The 15,978-nt window shown below is 36.8% G+C and overlaps 2 protein-coding genes across 2 annotated transcripts; both read left to right on the top strand.

The window, feature by feature from the left end:
* The first annotated feature begins 7,634 nt into the window (after nt 1-7,634).
* Nucleotides 7,635-8,443, top strand: LOC133336242 (uncharacterized). Its single transcript, XM_061544524.1, has 2 exons — nt 7,635-7,697; nt 7,760-8,443. The coding sequence occupies exons 1-2, from the start codon at nt 7,635-7,637 to the stop codon at nt 8,441-8,443; spliced, it is 747 nt and encodes a 248-aa protein (XP_061400508.1).
* A 5,732-nt stretch (nt 8,444-14,175) lies between these two features.
* On the top strand, nt 14,176-14,996 carry LOC133336243 (uncharacterized). Its single transcript, XM_061544526.1, has 2 exons — nt 14,176-14,238; nt 14,301-14,996. Exons 1-2 carry the CDS (start codon nt 14,176-14,178, stop codon nt 14,994-14,996), a joined length of 759 nt encoding a protein of 252 aa, XP_061400510.1.
* Nucleotides 14,997-15,978: the final 982 nt, after the last annotated feature.

Below are 15,978 nucleotides of genomic sequence, written 5' to 3' on the forward strand. Positions count from 1 at the left end.
CCATGCATTTTATGTTTTCCTTTTGGCAAATACTATTAATTTAACCCCCTAGATATTACCGTATGTACCCTCTGTCTAGTATTATGTTTATATTTCTCCCATTTTTAGAGATCAATGACCTGTTCGACGCTTAAAAAATGTTTTGTTATTAACATTTTAAAAATAATAATAGACGTCACTATGTGCCCCTTAAGACATATTGAAATAAACTAAAAAACTATTATTAATAATTTCAAAGCCTACCACATTTTGAGTTTAATCCGGTTTCTACGCAAGCTGAACAAACCAGAAGACACATTTGTGTAAAGCGCTTGTAAGTCTTTAGAAAATGTATCTTTTTGTTTAGATTTGTTAAATGGCGTCATATGGTTTTACACAGATTAACATGACATTAACTAATAATTAATACAGTAGACAATGGCGTGTTAAAAAAGTGTGGAGTTAAGGTACGTCGTCAAATGTAAAAGGGAAAGTACAGTGGAAACTTTATTTATCCAGATTTAAATTAAAGGGGTTATATGAGTCGTTTATTTTCAAAGTTGTTTAAGCCAATTTTTATAACCTTCACTACACTGTGGTATAGGGTATTATGTCTTTGTGGATATGTTTGTAACAGGCGAAAGGAAACGACATAGACACATGGTTCCTTTTGAGAATATGCATAGAATCACTTTCTAAGTCGATTTATGCATGTCCGTCTGTCAGTCCATGTTAAATTGTAAACAAAGTACAGGTCGCATTTATGATCCACGGTCAATTTAATTTGATCCACGGTCAAACCCTATTGGAATTGTTGAAAATCCGTTGAGATTTAGATATCTCTCCCATATATACTTAGGTACGATTTTATATAAATAGTGCACAAAAGTTCCTATATATCTAACGATTTGCACGAAATTTGGCATAAGGTACTGAATTGAGTTTAGATAGATGTGTGCAAAGTTTCGTAAAAATCGGTTCAGATTTAGATATAGCTCTCATATATATTTTCGTCCCGTTTATTATAAATGGTGTACCAATGTCCCTATATATCTTTCGATTTGCACGAAATTCGGCATGGCGCACTAAATTGAGTCTGGAATGATGTGTGCTAAGTTTCGTGAAAATCAGATTAGATTTAGATATAGCTCCCATATATATATTCGTCCGATTTAATGTAAATGGTGCCCCAAAGTCGCTATATATCTTCGATATTCACGAAATTTGGCACAGTGTATTGAATTATGTTTGGAATGATGTGCGTCAAGTTTAGTGAAAATCGGTTCATATTTAGATATAGCTCCCATATATATTTTCATCCGATTTAATTTAAATGTTCTATATATCATTCAAAGTCTCAATATATCTTTCGATTTGCACGAAGTATGGCATATCGTACTGAATTAAGTCAAAAATGACGTGTGTTAAGTTTCGTGAATATCGGTTCTGATTTATATATAGCTCCCATATATAGTTTCGTTCGATTCAATGTAAATGAAGCACCAAGTATATCTACATTTTTGATTTTATAGCGTACTGAATTGAGTCTAGAATGATGTAAACCAGTTCAGATTTAGATATAGCTCCCATATATCTTTTCTTTCGATTTTTGGAAAATTGTGCACAAAGACCCAAAGTATAGCGTAGCAAAGCATAGCTTCAATATATAATTTCGGCCTATTCATGTTAATTGTCCACCAAATAATCAATGGGTGTCTGATTGAGATTAAATTTTAAACAGTGCAGCACACCGAGTTTGCTTTAAACCGATTTACAAAATTTAGCTTAGGTTGCAGAATGGCATGTGTAGGGAATAATGTTATTCGGTTTACATATAGATAAAGATCACATTTTAAGTTCGTTCAATTTCATGTCGAAAAGGCGACGTTTGTTAGGATACATATGAAGTATAACCCATAGTGGTCGAGCCAGTCCGACTTTACTACTTTCCTTACTGGGTTTGTATTGGAAATCATTTGAATGTTCATCTGATAGTGGAAAGTATGAAAACTTAAACTTAACATTTTGACGTTTCGATATAGTTTCCATATAATTGTACACCCAATTTTCGTTATTTTAAATATTGATGCCACGTTTTTTTGACCGAATTGGTTGTGGTTCTCATAGGGTTATAAATATGTTTTATTAAAACTTATGGTAATTCGAAAAACAATATTTTAATCTTAGTCCTTGAAAGTAAGTATTTCCTTTTCTCCTTCATTGCAGTAATATATTTAGGGAGAAGGGTAGAAAGAGATCGGCTCGATCGAAGTGTTTACATATCTTATATTAGGTTATATTTTTATACCCTTCACCACTCTGTGGTACAGGGTATTATGTCTTTGTGCATATGTTTGTAATAGGGAAAAGGAAACGAGATAGACACATGGTTCCTTTTGAGAATATGCATAGAATCACTTTCCGAGTCGATTTATGCATGTCCGTCCGTCCGTCTGTCTGTCGATGTTAAATTGTAAACATAATTTGGCATAAGTCACTTATTTGGCTCAAGGACGAACCCTATTGAAATTGGGAAAAAATCGGTTCAGATTTAGATATAGCTCCCATATATATTTTCGTCCGATTTAATGTAAAAGGTCCCCATATATCTTTCGATTTGCACGAAATTTGGTACAGCGTAATGAATTAGGTCTAGAATGATGTGTGCAAAGTTTCGTGAAAATCGGTTCAGATTTGGATATAGCTCCCATATATATTTTCGTCCGATTTAAGGTAAATGGTGTATCAAAGTCCCTATATATCTTTCGATTTGCACGAAATTAGGCGCAGCGTAATGCATTAGGTCTAGAATGATGTGTGCAAAGTTTCGTGAAAATCGGTTCATTTTTGGATATAGCTCCCATATATATTTTCATCCGATTTAAGGTAAATGGTGTACCAAAGTCCTTATATATCTTCCGATTTGTACGAAATTAGGCGCAGCGTAATGCATTAGGTATATAATGATGTGTGTCAAGTTTCCTGAAAATCGGTTCATATTTGGATATAGCTCCCACATATATTTTCGTTTAAGGTAAATGGTGTACCAAAGTCTTTATATATACTTCGATTAGCACGAAATTTGGCACAGCGTACTGAAATAAGTCTAAAACGATGTGTGTTATATTGCGTGGATATCGGTTCAGATTTAGATAAAGCTCCCATATATATTTTCTTCCGATTTTCGGTAAATAGTGCACCAAAGTCCCTTTGTATCCTTCGATTTGCACGAAATTTCTCAATTTTGTTAGTTACGCCTTTTTGCATTTTTAGCCAGAGTGGTGGAGCGTATTATATAGTCGGCCCAGTCCGACTTTACTACTTTCCTTACTGATTAAGATAAGAAGAATTTTAATATACATTTTACCCCATATTTTAAATATTCCACAATTATGAACTCAAAATGCGATATTATTATCTGTCATTAGTGTTGTTTCAACTGATTCGAATAGTGGCAAATATTTTGTTCCCTATCACAAATACTGACCTCACGATATGATGTGTGTGGGGTATAATTAAAATAGTGAAAAATAAATCTAAAAATAACCAAACAAAAATAATTCATAAAACGAAACAGCTATGCAAATATCCGATTTGAAACACTTCGAATGCATTTTAACATATAAAATCTACTAATATGTTATTTTGAGCAGTAGTTAATATACAACATGAATATGCATGCATAATGAAATAAATATGCATATAACAAGAAGCAGCCAATAATTTGTCTAAATTAATCGATGAACAAAAATTTATGATTGCACCAAACTGACAGACATATAAACACACAATTAAACTAATTTATGTTTAACTCTTCTTCAGTGTTGTTCTTGTTGTTGTTGGCGTTTCATATATCTTAAATTGATAACGAAAAGATCGATAGAAACAATTAATCATCTACATGATTTCTAAATGGTTAATCATCACATGGGAAGTGTGTTCACAATATATCTTTCTAGCCAAAGAGGTATCATGTAGAAGACACATCTCGTGTCGAACAATGTGTGGAGCAGTTTTTTTTTGTGTGTGCATCATTAATGACCTACAAAGTGTGGATTCAATTTTAACAACAACAACGACTAATTTCAGATCAACAACTTTAAGTGGGTAGATTTTATTTCATAAAAAAAAACAAAACTAGAAATGAATCCACAGAAAAAAAGTTGTTCATATCAATATTCAAAGTCAAGGTTAAACATTTTTGATTTCTGAATTTCATTATTTATTTGAGGAAGAAGATAAATGACTACTTTGATGATACGGAAGAGTAAATATTTAGACATACATATGGTTGTACATATAGGTGTGGAAAAAATTAGAATAATAGGCATAGAATTGGAATTAAATAGCATGCGTGTTTCTTTAATTAAATTTTCTAGTAGGGGGTTATACATGTATCGTCTTTCAGAGTTGAATAACCTGTACGGGTATAAGAAATACGATAAAAAAGAACACGAAATGTTAAAATAGGTCCAATCGGATGTAAAAACAATGTTAAGTTCGGTCCGGCCAAACTTTTTATACCTTCCATGATGATGGCATTCAACATTTGTAATAATAATGGGGGCTCCAAGGAGAAAACCAGTAAGGAAAGTAGTAAAGTCGGACTGGGCCGACCCTTCACCACTTTGGGTATATTCTACATATGTAGCCGAAAAGACGTCGACTTTTTGAAGGAATTTTGACATGAAATTGAACGAACTTAATTATGTGATGTTCATGTCTTTCTGGAACCTATGCTAAATTTTCATTTGGGCAAGTTTAGAATCGATTGCGCACAGTGGGACAGATTTGTGTAAATCGATTTAAAGCAAACTTGATACACGCTATTCGGTATGCTGCACTGTTTAAAATTTAATATCAATCAGACACCTATTGATTATTTCGTGTACAATTAACATAAATAAGTCGAAATTATATATCAGTGTGTCAATCGGCCTAGCTGTGGATCTTTAGTGCACAATTTACTTAAAATCGGACGAAAATATATATAGGAGGTGTACACATCATTCTAGACTTAAGTCAATACGCTATGGCAAAATTCGTGCAAATCGAATGATTTTCAGAGACTTTGGTGCACCATTTACCTAAAATCGAGCGAAACTATATATGGGATTATTTGTAAATCTAAACCGATCACGAAACTTAGCACACATCATTCTAGACCCAATTCAATAGACTATACAAAATTTCGTGCAAGTCGAAAGATATATAGGGACTTTGGTACACCATTTACCTTAAATCGGGCGACTATATATATGGGAGCTATATCTAAATCTGAACCGATTTTCACGAAACTTAGCACACGTAATTCTAGACTAAATTCAACACGCTATGCCAAAATTCGTGCAAATCAAATGATTTTCAGGGACTTTGGCGCACCATTTACTTAAAATCGGGAAAAACTATGTATGGGAGTTATATCCAAATCATTCTAGACCTAATTCAGTAGGCTATACCAAATTTCGTGCAAATCGAAAGATATATAGAGACTTTGGTACCCCATTTACCTTAAATCGGACGAAAATATATGTGGGAGCTATATCTAAATCTGAACCGATTTTTCCCAATTTCAATAGGGTTCGTCCTTGGGCCAAATGAAATTCTCCAAATACCGACTTGGATCAATATTAATAATTTTTAGTGCGGACAGCCAATTTGATTGAAAAGCGTGTCAAAAATCCCCATATTGGGGTTACAGTATTATGGGGGCTACCTTTAAACGTGGGTCAATAAAAAACATTTTTAGTACAGAAATGTGCTACGCAATTAGAAGCCACAATACAAAGTTACAGCAAAGTTAGTTGGAGAGCGTGTCCAAAATACCGAATATTGTGGCGTATAAGGGTCAATATTAATAACGTCAACATATGAAACAATTTCTAAAGAATTCCTTCCAAGAACACGTAATGCGAAATTTCAAAAACCTAGGCGGGATAATGCGGTTAAAACCTTCAATAAAAAACCGCAAATTCGCCTGGATCTTTATGAGGGGTCTATGTGAAAACATGGACCTATATTATTAATTTTGCATAGATATATATTAGTCTGCGAAAATGCGGCTAAAGTCTTCATAATACGAAAATAGGGCTATGTCAAGGATGGATCGATATATCCCAATTAAATATTGCAATCTATATTGGCATCAGTGCTGCCAAAACTTTATTGGGAAACCAGTAAGGAAAGTAGTAAAGTCGGACGGGGCCGACTATATGATACCCTTCACCACTTTGGGTATATTCAACAGATGAATCCTAACAGACGCCGCATTTTTAAAGGACCACTAAAATGAAATTGGATCCATAAACATGTCATTTTGCAACCGATCTCTAAATTTTTCATTTGGTCAGATATAGAAGCTATATCTAAATCAGAACCGATTTTCAGGAAACTTAACACACATCATTCTAGACCTAATTCATTACTCTGTGTCAAATTTCGTGCAAATCGAAAGATATATAGGGACTTTGGTGCACCATTTACATTAAATCGGACGAAAATATATATGGGAGCTGTATCTAAATCTGGACCGATTTTCGGGAAACTTAACACACATCATTCTAGACCTAATTCATTACGCTGTGGCAAATTTCGTGCCAGTCGAAAGATATATAGGAACTTTGGTGGACCATTTACATTAAATCGGCATCTGTAACTCAAAATATATATGGGAGCTATATCTAAATCTGAACCGAATTTCAGGAAACTTAACACACAGCATTGTAGACTTAATTCATTACGCTGTGCCAAATTTCGTGCAAATCGAAAGATATATAGAGACGAAAATATATATGGGAGCTATATCTAAATCTGAACAGACTTTTCCCTATTTCAATAGGGTTCGTCCAAATAAGTGACCTATGCCAAATTTCATCCAAATCGGATTACTTTGTTCACAAAAATACATGGACGGACAGACGGACATATGTAAATCGATTCAGAAAGTGATTCTATGCATATTCCCAAAAGGAACCTGTTACAAACATATGCACAAAGACATAATACCCCGTACCACAGTGTGGTGAAGGGTACAAAAAAATTCAAAATTTCAACTGAAAAATGTGGTTTGTGCAAAAATTTTTGAAAATTTTAAAAACAATAATAGCCGAATACCAATTATTAAAATGTTTATTTCTAAACTATATTCAGAATTGATCACTGGTATCCAATATCCAATCTACAAGTCTGTTTATGGTTCTGTTTAGAACACAACAAATTTACAAATTAACCGGTTGACAAATTCCAAAGAACTAGATCATTAATGACGAAGTAATGCCACCCAAAAGAAGAGGCTATGCCTAGCGTTTATTATTCCCTTAGCATAACCATAAAATAGCTGATTGACTTTTCACACCAACAAAAAACGCCTAAGAAATGCTTATAAACTGGTTATAGATCGAAGGGGGGACAATAAAATTATGATCGAAACAAATAAATATTAGATAAAATTTATAAAAGTTTTGTTGTAGTTTTTTTTGGAAAAATTACAAAATAAGCAGGAAACAAAAAGTTTTGCAAATTAGAACCCTTATCACCGCTTTGAGAAACTTGTTCTAAGTTCATTCAAAATTGGCTAAGATGATTTTTATGTGACAGAAGATCAACTGAGTTAGGGAAAATGTGTAACAAATTGAAATAAATAGCCACTTTCAATCATGATTAAGCATCAAAGACTTGAAACTCTTTGCAGAGTACAAAACAAACATTGCAGAAAAATGGTATGGACTAAAAATCGAAACGGAAAACATTAATAATTGAATACTTGTATCCTTCTTCATAGAAATTCGTTCTGGTCGCCTTGGCTTTTGTGGCATGCGCCTATGCTGATGTCTCGGAATTGGGTTACAGATATCCTCAGCCCACTCCAGCTCCAGTGGTTCCTCACTTAGTTGTAGATCCTCCACCAGCACCAGTAACTCGCCAGGTTGTTCAAGAAATCAAGAATACCTACCTTCCTCCAGCTCCAGTTACCCCTCATGTTCATGTTGTAGAACCACAGGTATATCCAGCACCTGTAACTCAACCCAAGATAACTTACATTCCCCCAGCCCAAGTAACTCGCCATGTTCATGTTGAACAACCCAAGACAACTTACATTCCCCCAGCACCAGTAACTCGTCATGTTCATGTTGAACAACCCCAGATCAATCTTCCCCAAACACTAATTCAGGTTCAACCTGCACCAGTAACTCCCCAGATTGTTCAACAACTCAAGAGGACCTACATTCCTCCTGCTCCAGTTACCTCTCATGTTCGTGTTGTAGAACCCCCAGCACCTGTTACTCGCCATGTTCATGTTGAACAACCCAAGACGACTTACATTCCCCCAGCACCTGTAACTCGCCATGTTCATGTTGAACAAAGCCCGATTAAGTATGTTGTAGAGCCCAAGACCACCTACATCCCACCTGCACCAGTCCGTGTTGTACAACCCACATACACTGAAGACGGTTACCATTACTAGACTGTTCGTCATATTGTCCACAAGGATCGCGCTTAAGAATTTCAGTTTTTTTCTTAGTTAATAAAATTATTGTTGTCTATTAATAAAAATCCTTCTAAAAATTAAATATTAAAATATGGAAAATTGTTGTTAATTGTGACCATAATGGTCACCATAAGTAAAAAACGTCGTTTAGTTCGGCCGGGGCGACTCTTGCATTCAAAATTCCTTAAGTCTATCGGGGTATTTATATTGGGAATATGTTACTGCATTAGCGATCGCGAAGCAGGTCTGCTGGACGTACCTCTGCAGTGGTTGCTACCCCGGGTGCCAAATCTCGGCCACAGCCCATGGCTGTCAAGAGAATGAGGTCCTCGGAGGAGCGACAACCTGCTGCAAAGAGGCTTACGCAGTCGTCGGCCGTACAGAGCTCTGCTTCGTTTGCGTCGGTGGTAGGGTCGAAGCGTCGAGAAACCTGCCAAGAGCGACTGTGTGGTGAAAACCAAACACGCTGTATCGAAGCAGGTAACCCAGACACCTGCAACGGCGCAATGCGACTCTGCTGATTCGAAAGAGGTTCCGGAAGATCTGCGGGTAGCGATCATCGACTGAGCTGACCCCCACGGGTTAATCAGTGAGGATAGATGGGTGCTGGTCGACAGTCATCTGAAGGAGCTCTTTCTATCCGACGAGGTTGATCGAAAGAGCCTGCGGTTTGGCCTGACCTTCTCATACAAAGGGGTGAAGGTTTTTGATTGTCGCACTAAGGAGACTTCAGATTTGCCTAAGAAGACAATCAACAACCTGGACCCTCTTTGGGAGGGTAGTCGTCTGGCAGCTGTAGCGGTCCGAGAGATACCGAGCGGTATGGTAACCTCGGTGTTTATCCCAAACCCTTTCAAGGGGCTGGAGAAGACACTGAGGTTATTGGAGAAGCAGAACAACGGCCTTCTGATGATGAGGTGGAGAATCCTCGTTTTTGTCATCCTCCAATGGAGAGACAAAAACGTGTATTCTTGCTAAAAAAAGAGCTAAATTTAATGCTTCTTTCCAATTTCAGCAATGTAGATATGACGACAGCTAGACGTCTATCTTCCCTATAAGGCTCCTGACCCGCCCGGTACAGTGGTATGCCGCCTACTGGAAGAAATGGGCAGAGTTGGTGACATCATCATCGGATGTGACGCCAACGCACATCACTTCCATTGGGGAACCAGCAACACAAATACAAGAGGCGATTCTATTTTCGAGTTTATACTTAGCTATAATCTTAGAATTTGTAATAGAGGCAACACACCAACTTTTGTAAATAGGGTGAGAGGTGAAGTCATCAACATAACCCTCACAAATATGGACGACTCTGAGGTCATAAACTGGGAGGTGTCTGAGAAATGCTCCTTTTCGGACCATAGACTCATATTGTTCCAGATTCCTAACTCTAGAGGTAAACAGAAACCTTATAGGATGACGAGCTGGGACAAATTCAAAGCTAAAACAGCAGTCTCGATCCGGGATCATAATGCAACACGCAGATGAACGTATAATATCATTTCTGCAGGACATTTTTAGAGCTTGTTTACTTCTGTCGTACATACCAAGTCTATGGAAAGGGGTTGCCGTGACCTTCATATCGAAAGCCGGGAAGCCGAGTCATACGTTACCTAAAGACTATAGACCGATTAGCATTTCTTCCTTTCTTCTCAAGACTTTAGAAAGGTTACTAGACTCAGAAATTAGAAATACCATTGACCATAGTAAACTTAGTAAATCCCAGCATGCCTACATCAAAGGCAGATCAGTGGATACAGTTCTGCATGAGGTGGTTGGATGCATCGAGAAGAACATGGAGTCCTCTGGCTACACGTTGGCAGCATTCCTCGCTAGAGGCCATCCATTCTGCTCTCATAAGCATAGGTATCCCCTCACTCCTTACGGAATGGATTGATAGAATGCTGGAAAGCAGAATTATCAACTCATACTTAGGAGAGAGTTCCGTGAGAAAATCTGTCAACAGAGGCACACCACAGGGAGGAGTACTTTCCCCCTTTTGTGGCTTCTGGTGATAAATGAGATACTTATGAAATTCAATCATCTCAGGATAAAGGTGGTTGGGCTTGCACCAAAGGTCTTGGTGTAAACCCCACTAAAACCGAATTGGTGCTCTTCACTAGGAAGCACAAAATTCCTGACTTTAACCCTTTCTGATGAAGCTAAATATCTTGGCACTATCCTAGACCGCAAATTACTGTGGAATAGGAATGTTGAGGAACGCTCCAAGAAGGGACTGCTGGCACTCTATTCATGCAAGAATTCCATAGGCAAGAGTTGGGGATTGAGACCCGGAATTATACACGACGATCGTCTTGTCTGGTGGCAGGGAGTGAACAAAAATATGCTGCTGACAAAACTGAGCTTAGTACAGCGATCGGCTTCAATTCTGATCACCAGAGCATTAAGAAGTATACCACAGGCAGCCTTGAACGCAATCTTGAATCTCCAACCATTAAATCCAACCATTGGAAGAGGGAGATCAAAATCGTTGTGGGGATTATAACTGGTCACTGCAAAATTAGATCTCTCACTTCTAAGTGGGACTCCAGTGGAGAGAATTACTGTCGTCTATGTGAGGACGAAGAAGAACTGGAAACAATTGAGCACATCATCTGCAAATGTCTTTTTCTTTATAGGTATACATATATATATATAAAGGATGATCACAATGGACATAGTCTCCGAGTGGACGGTTGTTACAACAACCGTACATCCCTAACCTAACCTACTGCATTATGCGGTAATACCGAATACGAAAAGGGGTTGGAACTTTTATGTGGCAATTATATCAAAACATTGACCTGCATAGGAAATTTTCCGCACAAATTTTCAAAATATTGACTGTTAAACGAAGGATCATATCCTTATATTCTCCGCCGAATGAAAGCACATTGCTCTTTATCTTAGCTCCTGATTTTTTGTACGTAACTACGCCACGTCACTTGTTTTCATACCCTCCACCATAGTATGGAGGGACCTTCGGCACTTTTTGTTTAGAGCTCTATATCTCAGTACTTATTCAAGAGATATAAAAACTTTATGCCTGATTATTGTCCTCTGATACTTAATTATAAAAACTAGTACCAAAAACATTTAATAAATTAGTATTAGTTAAACATATTTCAGTTTTGTAAAAAAGTCAAATTCGCCGAATGTGCCCCCACCCAGGGTAGCTTCGGCATTTGATGGGGCACATTCGGCACCATAGTCATATCACCGCTATCGGTCTTGTTGAAATTCAGATCCTCTAAATGTTATATTTTGTTTTAAAATGCGACTCAAAGTTTGACTTTTACGGCTATATTTTCAAGGTCACACACACTATAAGAAATAGCTGTATTCTATCGCATTTTCGTCAGTACAAGCATGTTTCGTCTTATATATGTAATTTCGGACCATATTAAAGGATTATTTTTAAAGACAAACTCAAAAACATTTAAAGGAAATAATATTGCCCCATATGTATATGACGGAATGTGCCACACTTTAAAATGCCGAATCTACCCCGAATGTACTTTTTATAGTTTTTTTTTCATTTTTTCTATCTATTTTGTAAAAACATTATTTTTCATTTTTAAATTATTTTTATAATAATACACATCGTACTTAACCACATTTTAATAATATTGTCTTAAAATTTGAAAAGTTTTATACACGAAAAACTTATGAAATGGAATGGAAATATTACAACAAGTGAAAAAAGCGTAAAGAACTTTGGATACCCTCCACCATAAATATACTGACAGGTACTAAAAATGAAAATATAGGGAACATACCAAAAGGTGGACCTTTACCGTGGACGGATTTAATGGATTATTATACCCTCAGCCATATGGTTAATGAGGGTGTATAAACCTTAACACGGTGAAAAAGTGCCTCATCAAAATATTGGTTCTAGACCCCATGTTTCTTTGGACCAAATCCGTTTCAGAAAATTTAGATTTCATCCAAACTTTGCCCATCTTATTATTTCTTACAAATATAGTTCAAATTAGAAGATAAGGAATATCGGTCCACTCCTTCTGGAACAGGGGCTAGGTCTAAATGCGGCTATAGTTCAATATCGAACCTTACGTTCTAATTGTTTATCTCGATATCCTCCGCAGGTGAAATGAATACAACAGAGTCTTAGAACCAAACTCAAAACGCGTAACAAATCAGATAACTATTTTAATATAAACCAGTAAGGAAAGTAGTAAAGTCGGGCGGGGCCGACTATATAATACCCTTCACCACCATGGGTATATTAAACAGGACTATTAACATGAAATTGGATGAAATAAAATAAAATATGTGATATTTATCTAATTGTGAATCGACATAGATCCTATCAACCATATACTGGTTCCTTGGTGCGTCAATTTCTTAAAATCAATCTATAATATAAGGGAGCTATATCTAAATCTCATCCGATTTTCATCAATCTTGGTACACATCATTCTGGACTAAATTCAGTACGTTGTGCCAAATTTCGTGCTAATCGAGGGATATATACGGACTTTAGCGCACCATTTACATAAAATCGTGCGAAAATATATATAGGAGCTATATCTAAATCTGGACCGTTTTTCTCGAAACTTGGCAGACATCACTCTGGGCTCAATTCAGTACGTTATGCCAAATTTTGTGCAAATCGAAAGCTTTATAGGAACTTTGGTGTACCATTTATTTTAAATCGGACGAAACTATATATGGGAGCTATATCTAAATCTGGACCGATTTTCTCGAAACGTGGCAGACATCACTCTAGGCTCAATTCAGTACGTTATGCCAAATTTGATGCAAATCGAAAGATATATAGGGACTTTGGTGCACCATTTTCAATAGGGTTCGTCCTTGGGCCAAATAAGTGATTTATGCCAAATTTCATCCGAATCGGATGATAAATACGACATGTACTTTATTCACAAAAATACATGGACGGACAGACGGACAGACATGCGTAAATCGACTCAGAAATTTATTCTATGCATATTCTCAAAAGGAACCATGTCTCTATCTCGTTTCCTTTTGCCTGTTACAAACATATGTACAAAGACATAATACCCCGTACCACAGTATGGTGAAGGGCATACAAAAAATCAAAATTTCAACTGAAATATGTGGTCTGTGCAAAAATTGTTGAAAATTTAAAATACAATAATAGCCGAATACCAATTATTAAAATGTTTATTTCTAAACTATGTTCAGATTTGAACACTAATGGTATCCAATAACAATATTAAACCATCTACAAGTTTGTTTATGTTTCTGTTTAGAACACAACAAATTTACAAATTAACCGGTTGACAAATTCCAAAGAACTAGATCGTTAATGACGAAGTAATGCCCCAGAAGAAGAGGTTATGCCTAGCATTTATTATTCCCTTAGCATAACAATAAAATACCAGATTGACTTTTCACATCAACAAAAAACGCCTAGGAAATGCTTATAAACTGGTTATCGATCGTAGGGGGGGGGGGGGGGGGGCAATAAAAAAGCTAAATTAAGATCGAAAAAAATAAATATTAGATAAAATTTAGTAAAAAATTTCAAAAAAAAACTGGACACAAAAAGTTTTGCAAATTAGAACCCATATCACCGCTTTGAGAAACTTGTTCTAAGTTCATTCAAAATTGGCTAAGATACTTTTTATGTGACAAAAGATCAACTGAGTTAAGGAAACTGTGTAACAAATTGAAATAAATAGCCACTTTCAATCATGATTAAGCATCAAAGACTTGAAACTCTTTGCAGAGTACAAAACAAACATTGCAGAAAAATGGTAAGGGCTTAAAATCGAAAAGGAAAACATTAATAATTGAATACTTGTATCCTTCGTCATAGAAATTCGTTCTGGTCGCCTTGGCTTTTGTGGCATGCGCCTACGCTGATGTCTCGGAATTGGGTTACCGCTATCCCCAGCCCACTCCAGCTCCAGTGGTTCCTCACTTAGTTGTAGATCCTCCACCAGCACCAGTAACTCACCAGGTTGTTCAAGAAATCAAGAATACTTACCTTCCTCCAGCTCCAGTTACCCCTCATGTTCATGTTGTAGAACCACAGGTATATCCAGCACCTGTAACTCAACCCAAGATAACTTACATTCCCCCAGCCCAAGTAACTCGCCATGTTCATGTTGAACAACCCAAGACAACTTACATTCCCCCAGCACCAGTAACTCGTCATGTTCATGTTGAACAACCCCAGATCAATCTTCCCCAAACACTAATTCAGGTTCAACCAGCACCAGTAACTCCACTGATTGTTCAACAACTCAAGAGGACCTACATTCCTCCAGCTCCAGTTACCTCTCATGTTCGTGTTGTAGAACCCCAGATATATCCCCCAGCACCTATTACTCGCCGTGTTCATGTTGAACAACCCACGACAACTTACATTCCCCCAGCACCTGTAACTCGCCATGTTCATGTTGAACAAACCCCGATTAAGTATGTTGTTGAGCCCAAAACCACCTACATCCCACCTGCACCAGTCCGTGTTGTAGAACCCACATACACTGAAGACGGTTACCATTACTAGACTGTTCGTCATGTTGTCCACAAGCACCGCGCTTAAGAATTTCAGTTTGTTCTTAGTTAAGAAAATTATTGTTGCCTATTAATAAAAAATTTTTCTGAAAATTAATTTTTAAAATATGGAAATTTTTGTTAATTGTGACCATAATGGTCACCATAAGTATTAAACGTCATTTAGTTCGGCCGGGGCGACTATTGCATTCAAAATTTTTTAAGTCGATCGGGGCATTTATATTGGGAATATGTTATTGCGCTATGTGGTAGCACCGAATACGAAAAGTGGTTGGAACTTTTATGTGGCAATTATATCAAAACGTTGACCTACATGGGCAATTTTCCGCACAAAATAAAAATACGGGCTGTTAAACGAGGGATCATATCCTTATATTTTACACGTATATTCTCCGCATTGCTCTTTATCTTAGCTCCTGCTTTTTTTTGTACGTAACTACGCCACGTCACGTGTTTTTAACTAATTCTTCATTATAGCAATTATATAGTATATGGGACACAAACTTCGCTGACCTAAGCTCTCGTCGCTCCTCCTCCAATTCCGATTGAAGACTACCAAATTGTTCTTGGGCGAGCCTAAACCCTTCTGCCGTTTTGGATTTCTTCTCCAATATCTCCATCCACCGATCACGAACCACCGGATCGTCTTTCAATTCATCGGATGAGCCCTTCACAATAACTTCTATATTGTCATATGCGCACAGTATATCCTGCATATTCACAGTCGTATTCAGACTATCGATAATATCTACGACCACTCAGTATTCGTTATTAAAGCCTTTTTGTATTCGGTTGGTGACGAGTCTCTGTCTGGTTCATCTTCCAGTGTAAGAATCTCCATATACCGATATTTGGGGTATAGTGTTATATGGGGACTTCCCTAAAAGGTGGACCAATATTGATAATTTGTTGTAGGAAGATTCACTACCATACCACTACCCAATAAAAAAATTACAACCAATTAGATAGACATA

The sequence above is a fragment of the Musca vetustissima genome, unplaced genomic scaffold, assembly GCF_032173495.1.
Source record: "Musca vetustissima isolate MV318-11 ecotype Yass unplaced genomic scaffold, APGP_CSIRO_Mvet_v1 utg83397, whole genome shotgun sequence".
Taxonomy (NCBI): domain Eukaryota; kingdom Metazoa; phylum Arthropoda; class Insecta; order Diptera; family Muscidae; genus Musca; species Musca vetustissima.

Coding starts and splice junctions, on each gene's coding strand:
- LOC133336242 (XM_061544524.1), top strand. CDS start 7,635: ATGATTAAGCATCAAAGACTTGAAACTCTTTGCAGAGTACAAAACAAA. Junction 7,698..7,759: donor ACAAACATTGCAGAAAAATG/GTATGGACTAAA, acceptor CCTTCTTCATAG/AAATTCGTTCTGGTCGCCTT.
- LOC133336243 (XM_061544526.1), top strand. CDS start 14,176: ATGATTAAGCATCAAAGACTTGAAACTCTTTGCAGAGTACAAAACAAA. Junction 14,239..14,300: donor ACAAACATTGCAGAAAAATG/GTAAGGGCTTAA, acceptor CCTTCGTCATAG/AAATTCGTTCTGGTCGCCTT.